A 7,932-nucleotide genomic window follows, 5' to 3' on the forward strand; every position below is an offset into this window, starting at 1 on the left:
CAAGAAGGACCCCAACCCATCCCCATTACACAGCATTGGACACCAAGAGAGACCCGAACCATCTCCATTATAGAACATTGGACATCGAGAAGGACCCAACCCATCTCCATCACCCCCATAGCAGAACATGGACATCAAGAAGGACCCCAACCCATCTCCATCACCCCCATAGCAGAACATGGACATCAAGAAGGACCCCAACCCATCCCCATCACCCCCATAGCAGAACATGGACATCAAGAAGGACCCCAACCCATCCCCATTACACAGCATTGGACACCAAGAGAGACCCAAACCATCTCCATTATAGAACATTGGACATCGAGAAGGACCCAACCCATCTCCATCACCCCCATAGCAGAACATGGACATCAAGAAGGACCCCAACCCATCCCCATCACCCCCATAGCAGAACATGGACATCAAGAAGGACCCCAACCCATCCCCATCACCCCCATAGCAGAACATGGACATCAAGAAGGACCCCAACCCATCCCCATCACCCCCATAGCAGAACATGGACATCAAGAAGGACCCCAACCCATCCCCATCACCCCCATAGCAGAACATGGACATCGAGAAGGACCCAACCCATCCCCATCACCCCCATAGCAGAACATGGACATCAAGAAGGACCCCAACCCATCCCCATCACCCCCATAGCAGAACATGGACATCAAGAAGGACCCCAACCCATCCCCATCACCCCCATAGCAGAACATGGACATCAAGAAGGACCCCAACCCATCCCCATTACACAGCATTGGACACCAAGAGAGACCCGAACCATCTCCATTATAGAACATTGGACATCGAGAAGGACCCAACCCATCCCCATCACCCCCATAGCAGAACATGGACATCGAGAAGGACCCAACCCATCCCCATCACCCCCATAGCAGAACATGGACATCGAGAAGGACCCAACCCATCCCCATCACCCCCATAGCAGAACATGGACATCAAGAAGGACCCCAACCCATCCCCATCACCCCCATAGCAGAACATGGACATCGAGAAGGACCCCAACCCATCCCCATCACCCCCATAGCAGAACATTGGACATCGAGAAGGACCCAACCCATCCCCATCACCCCCATAGCAGAACATGGACATCAAGAAGGACCCCAACCCATCCCCATCACCCCCATAGCAGAACATGGACATCAAGAAGGACCCCAACCCATCCCCATTACACAGCATTGGACACCAAGAGAGACCCGAACCATCTCCATTATAGAACATTGGACATCGAGAAGGACCCAACCCATCCCCATCACCCCCATAGCAGAACATGGACATTGAGAAGGACCCAACCCATCCCCATCACCCCCATAGCAGAACATGGACATCGAGAAGGACCCCAACCCATCCCCATCACCCCCATAGCAGAACATTGACATCAAGAAGGACCCAACCCATCCCCATCACCCCCATAGCAGAACATGGACATCAAGAAGGACCCCAACCCATCCCCATCACCCCCATAGCAGAACATGGACATCAAGAAGGACCCCAACCCATCCCCATTATACAGCATTGGACACCAAGAGAGACCCAAACCATCTCCATTATAGAACATTGGACATCGAGAAGGACCCAGCCCATCTCCATCACCCCCATAGCAGAACATGGACATCGAGAAGGACCCAACCCATCTCCATCACCCCCATAGCAGAACATGGACATCAAGAAGGACCCAACCCATCTCCATCACCCCCATAGCAGAACATGGACATCAAGAAGGACCCCAACCCATCCCCATCACCCCCATAGCAGAACATGGACATCAAGAAGGACCCCAACCCATCCCCATTACACAGCATTGGACACCAAGAGAGACCCGAACCATCTCCATTATAGAACATTGGACATCGAGAAGGACCCAACCCATCCCCATCACCCCCATAGCAGAACATGGACATCAAGAAGGACCCAACCCATCTCCATCACCCCCATAGCAGAACATGGACATCGAGAAGGACCCCAACCCATCCCCATCACCCCCATAGCAGAACATGGACATCAAGAAGGACCCAACCCATCCCCATCACCCCCATAGCAGAACATGGACATCGAGAAGGACCCAACCCATCCCCATCACCCCCATAGCAGAACATGGACATCAAGAAGGACCCAACCCATCCCCATCACCCCCATAGCAGAACATGGACATCGAGAAGGACCCAACCCATCTCCATCACCCCCATAGCAGAACATGGACATCAAGAAGGACCCCAACCCATCTCCATCACCCCCATAGCAGAACATTGACATCAAGAAGGACCCAACCCATCCCCATCACCCCCATAGCAGAACATGGACATCAAGAAGGACCCCAACCCATCCCCATCACCCCCATAGCAGAACATGGACATCAAGAAGGACCCAACCCATCTCCATCACCCCCATAGCAGAACATGGACATCAAGAAGGACCCCAACCCATCCCCATCACCCCCATAGCAGAACATGGACATCAAGAAGGACCCCAACCCATCCCCATTACACAGCATTGGACACCAAGAGAGACCCGAACCATCTCCATTATAGAACATTGGACATCGAGAAGGACCCAACCCATCCCCATCACCCCCATAGCAGAACATGGACATCAAGAAGGACCCAACCCATCTCCATCACCCCCATAGCAGAACATGGACATCGAGAAGGACCCCAACCCATCCCCATCACCCCCATAGCAGAACATGGACATCAAGAAGGACCCAACCCATCCCCATCACCCCCATAGCAGAACATGGACATCGAGAAGGACCCAACCCATCCCCATCACCCCCATAGCAGAACATGGACATCAAGAAGGACCCAACCCATCCCCATCACCCCCATAGCAGAACATGGACATCGAGAAGGACCCAACCCATCCCCATCACCCCCATAGCAGAACATGGACATCAAGAAGGACCCAACCCATCCCCATCACCCCCATAGCAGAACATGGACATCGAGAAGGACCCAACCCATCTCCATCACCCCCATAGCAGAACATGGACATCAAGAAGGACCCCAACCCATCTCCATCACCCCCATAGCAGAACATTGACATCAAGAAGGACCCAACCCATCCCATCACCCCCATAGCAGAACATGGACATCAAGAAGGACCCCAACCCATCCCCATCACCCCCATAGCAGAACATGGACATCAAGAAGGACCCAACCCATCTCCATCACCCCCATAGCAGAACATTGGACATCAAGAAGGACCCCAACCCATCCCCATTACACAGCACTGGACACCAAGAGAGACCCAAACCATCTCCATTATAGAACATTGGACATCGAGAAGGACCCCAACCCATCCCCATCACCCCCATAGCAGAACATGGACATCAAGAAGGACCCCAACCCATCCCCATCACCCCCATAGCAGAACATGGACATCGAGAAGGACCCAACCCATCCCCATCACCCCCATAGCAGAACATGGACATCAAGAAGGACCCCAACCCATCCCCATCACCCCCATAGCAGACCGCGGCCACCAGGAAGGCCGCCGTTGCCCCGTCCCCCCCTTCACCTCCCCTCCAAGCTCTTCTCCCGCGCGATCACGGCCTCCTCGAACTTGATCATGAGCGTGGTGCCCTTGTGCCAATGCGCCGTCACCTTGGCGGGGAAGCCGCTGGCGCCCAGCGCCGCCTCCACGAGGCCGGCGGTGAAGGCGGCGCAGTTGAGGGTGCTGTTCTCCTTGGGCACCGAGATGAAGGTGTTCACCAGCGGCTCCTTCTCGATCACGTAGTAGGTGCGGTCGTCGTCGTTGGCCTGCTCCAGCTTGTCGGCCTCCTTGCCGAAGAGCCCGCGCCACAGGGGCCCCTTGACGAAGAGCAGCACGTGCAGCACCTTGGTCTCGCGCCGCCCGCTCCGCTCGCGCGCCACCACGGCGTCGAGCACGCGCGGCCCCACGTGGCGGCCCAGGCGGGCCAGGCGCGCCTGCAGCTCGCCCACCGAGTACACGCGGCTCTGGCTGTACTGCACCAGCTCCGAGAAGAGCAGCGCGAAGGCGCTCAGCGTCACCTCGCCCCGCGCCCGCCCCAGCGCCCGCTCCAGCGCCGCCGACTTGCCCCGGGTGAAGCGGGCCTCCATCTGCAAAGGGGAGGGAGGGCGGAAAGGGGACAGGGGCGCTGGGGGGGTGAGCGAGGGGGGCAATGGGGTGCTAGAGGGGTGTTAGAGGGGGCAATGGGTCAATGGGGTGTTAGAGGGGGTCAAAGGGGTGTTAGAGGGGTCAATGGGGTGTTAGAGGGGTCAATGGGGTGTTAGAGGGGTCAATGGGGTGTTAGAGGGGGTCAAAGGGGTGTTAGAGGGGTCAATGGGGTGTTAGAGGGGGCAATGGGGTGTTAGAGGGGTGTTAGAGGGGTCAATGGGGTGTTAGAGGGGGTCAATGGGGTGTTAGAGGGGTGTTAGAGGGGGCAATGGGGTGTTAGAGGGGTCAATGGGGTGTTAGAGGGGGCAATGGGGTGTTAGAGGGGTGTTAGAGGGGGCAATGGGGTGTTAGAGGGGGCAATGGGGTGTTAGAGGGGGCAATGGGGTGTTAGAGGGGGTCAAAGGGGTGTTAGAGGGGTGTTAGAGGGGTCAATGGGGTGTTAGAGGGGGTCAATGGGGTGTTAGAGGGGTGTTAGAGGGGTCAATGGGGTGTTAGAGGGGGCAATGGGGTGTTAGAGGGGTGTTAGAGGGGTCAATGGGGTGTTAGAGGGGGCAATGGGGTGTTAGAGGGGGCAATGGGGTGTTAGAGGGGTGTTAGAGGGGGTCAATGGGGTGTTAGAGGGGGCAATGGGGTGTTAGAGGGGGCAATGGGGTGTTAGAGGGGTGTTAGAGGGGGCAATGGGGTGTTAGAGGGGGCAATGGGGTGTTAGAGGGGTGTTAGAGGGGGCAATGGGGTGTTAGAGGGGTGTTAGAGGGGTCAATGGGGTGTTAGAGGGGGCAATGGGGTGTTAGAGGGGTGTTAGAGGGGTCAATGGGGTGTTAGAGGGGGCAATGGGGTGTTAGAGGGGTGTTAGAGGGGGCAATGGGGTGTTAGAGGGGGCAATGGGGTGTTAGAGGGGTGTTAGAGGGGGTCAATGGGGTGTTAGAGGGGTCAATGGGGTGTTAGAGGGGGCAATGGGGTGTTAGAGGGGTGTTAGAGGGGGCAATGGGGTGTTAGAGGGGGCAATGGGGTGTTAGAGGGGTGTTAGAGGGGGTCAATGGGGTGTTAGAGGGGTCAATGGGGTGTTAGAGGGGGCAATGGGGTGTTAGAGGGGGCAATGGGGTGTTAGAGGGGTGTTAGAGGGGGCAATGGGGTGTTAGAGGGGTGTTAGAGGGGTCAATGGGGTGTTAGAGGGGGCAATGGGGTGTTAGAGGGGTGTTAGAGGGGTCAATGGGGTGTTAGAGGGGGCAATGGGGTGTTAGAGGGGTGTTAGAGGGGGCAATGGGGTGTTAGAGGGGGCAATGGGGTGTTAGAGGGGTGTTAGAGGGGGTCAATGGGGTGTTAGAGGGGTCAATGGGGTGTTAGAGGGGGCAATGGGGTGTTAGAGGGGTGTTAGAGGGGGCAATGGGGTGTTAGAGGGGGCAATGGGGTGTTAGAGGGGTGTTAGAGGGGGTCAATGGGGTGTTAGAGGGGTCAATGGGGTGTTAGAGGGGGCAATGGGGTGTTCAGGGGGTGTTCGAGGGGTTTTAAGGGTGTTGGAGGGGGGTTGGAGGGGTTTAAGGGGAGCTTGAAGGGGTTCTTGAGGGGGCCCAGGATGTGTTTGAGGGGGTCCAAGGGGTCTTAGAGGGGTTCGGGGGGGCAATGGGGAGCTTGAGGGGAGTGGAGAGGGGGCTTAGGGTGCTCGAGAGGGTCCAGCGGGGGTTAGAAGGGGTTTAAAGGGGGTTGAGGGGTGCTTGGGGGGGTCGATGGGGTTTTGGGGGGGTCAATGGGGTGGTTGGGGGCCTTTAGGGCTGTTTGGGGGGGCCCGGGGGGGGTCTTTGAGGGGCTCAATGGGCGCTAAAGGGGTACCGGGGGCCTGGGGGTGCCGGGGGGGTCAATGGGGGTTCAATGGGGATCAATGGGGGGGTCCCGGGGGGTTTGGGCCCTTCCCACCCCCCCCTCCCCTTGGTACCGACCCTTGCGCCGCTCGCTGCCGCTCCCTCGCTTTACGGCCGGGACTGTCGCAAAAGCCGCTGCGGGGCGGGCGCAGCCGCGCGGGAAGGGGGAGGAGCCAGAGGGATCTAAGCCCCGCCCCCTCTCGTGGCCCCGCCCCCTCGAGGGGTCGGGGCGGGACCCGCGGGGTCACCTGGGGACACGGGGGGGGGGAGGGGAGGAGACCCCCGCCCCTCCCCCACCGGGACATCTGGGGCGGCAGCTGGGGTGGGGGTGGGGGGAAGGGGGGCGCGCTGACGTCATCAATGACGTCATCGGACTTGGCAATGGTTGGGGGAGGAAGGGCTGGGGGGGGGACGCAGAGTGACCCACAGATGGCATTGTGGGGCACCCATGGGTGCTATGGGGTGCCATGGGTGCTATGAGGTACCATGCGGTGCCATGGGTGCTATGGGGCACCCATGGGTGCTATGGGGTGCCATGGGTGCTATGAGGTACTATGCGGTGCCATGGGTGCTATGGGGCACCCATGGGTGCTATGGGGTGCCATGGGTGCTGTGGGTGCTATGGGGTACCGTGGGTGCTATGAGGTACTATGCGGTGCCATGGGTGCTATGGGGCACCCATGGGTGCTATGGGGTGCCATGGGTGCTGTGGGTGCTATGGGGTACCGTGGGTGCTATGAGGTACTATGCGGTGCCATGGGTGCTATGGGGCACCCATGGGTGCTATGGGGTGCCATGGGTGCTGTGGGTGCTATGGGGTACCGTGGGTGCTATGAGGTACTATGCGGTGCCATGGGTGCTATGGGGCACCCATGGGTGCTATGGGGTGCCATGGGTGCTGTGGGTGCTATGGGGTACCGTGGGTGCTATGAGGTACTATGCGGTGCCATGGGTGCTATGGGGCACCCATGGGTGCTATGCGGTGCCATGGGTGCTATGGGGTACTATGGGGTGCCATGGGGTCCTGTGGGTGCCATGGGTGCTATGGGGTACTATTTAGTTCTATGGGAGCTGTGGCTGCTCTGGGGTGCCGTGGGTGCTGTAGGTGCTATGGGGCACCCATGGGTGCCGCAGAGGCTGCTCTGGGGTGCTGTGGGTGCTATGGGGCACCCATGGGTGCCACAGAGGCTGCTCTGGGGTGCTGTGGGTGCTATGGGGCACCCATGGGTGCCGCAGAGGCTGCTCTGGGGTGCTGTGGGTGCTATGGGGCACCCATGGGTGCCGCAGAGGCTGCTCTGGGGTGCTGTGGGTGCTATGGGGCACCCATGGGTGCTGCCCCCCCCCCGTGTCCTCAATCCCTCGCTGGCAGCCACCAGCAATTACCCAAATGGGCATTAATTGCACCCAAATCCCCGCACCCAAAGGGGGGTCCTGGCCCCCCCCCCCCGTGTCCCCAATCTCCTGTCCTCGTGCTCCCTCTGCCCCCCCCCCGTACTCCCATGTCCCACACAGCACCCATGGGTGCCCCATAGCACCCACAGCAGCCCATGGCACCTATGGGCACCCCACAGCACCCATAGCACCCCACAGCATCATAGGTAACCTGTAGCACCCACAAACACCCAGAGCACCCATGGGTGCCCCGTAGCACCCATATGCACTCCATAGCACCCACACACCCCCAAAGCACCCATGGGTGCCCCATAGTGTCCATAAACACCCACAGGACTCATGGGTGCCCCATAGCATCCATAAACACCCACAGGACCCATGGGTGCCCCATAGCATCCATAAACACCCACAGGACCTATAGGCACCCCATAGCACCCACAGCACCCATAGGTGCCCCATAGCACCCACAAACACCCACAGCACCCATGGCTGCCCCATAGCACCCACAAAACACCCACAGCAC

The 7,932-nt window shown here is 58.9% G+C and overlaps 2 protein-coding genes across 3 annotated transcripts in view; both read right to left on the minus strand.

Annotated features, from left to right (window-relative positions):
- Positions 1-3,536: 3,536 nt before the first annotated feature.
- Positions 3,537-6,127, minus strand: TRAPPC5 (trafficking protein particle complex subunit 5; the record flags this gene model as incomplete). Of its 2 annotated transcripts, none has more annotated exons than XM_080636259.1 (2): positions 6,096-6,127; positions 3,537-4,141 (listed from the first exon to the last, which is right to left on the minus strand). In XM_080636259.1, the coding sequence occupies exon 2, from the start codon at positions 4,101-4,103 to the stop codon at positions 3,537-3,539; it is 567 nt and encodes a 188-aa protein (XP_080492385.1). In that variant the 5' UTR covers positions 4,104-4,141; positions 6,096-6,127. The 2 variants fall into 2 exon arrangements, with proteins under 2 accessions (XP_080492385.1, XP_080492386.1); XM_080636260.1 differs by having other exon boundaries at positions 3,537-4,103; positions 6,096-6,114.
- Positions 6,128-6,261: 134 nt separating this feature from the next.
- The window catches only part of LOC308231085 (uncharacterized protein), a gene marked incomplete at its 3' end in the record, with an annotated part of 5,352 nt that continues 3,681 nt past the window's right edge, over positions 6,262-7,932 (minus strand). Inside the window, exons 4-5 of the mRNA XM_080636196.1 lie at positions 6,315-6,417; positions 6,262-6,265 (exon numbers count right to left, since the gene is read on the minus strand). Of these exons, the coding sequence (XP_080492322.1) occupies positions 6,262-6,265; positions 6,315-6,417 (107 nt within the window). The remainder of the gene's footprint in view (positions 6,266-6,314; positions 6,418-7,932) is intronic.

The sequence above is a fragment of the Psittacula echo genome (genome assembly GCF_963264785.1).
Source record: "Psittacula echo genome assembly, chromosome: 30".
NCBI classification, from domain to species: domain Eukaryota; kingdom Metazoa; phylum Chordata; class Aves; order Psittaciformes; family Psittacidae; genus Psittacula; species Psittacula echo.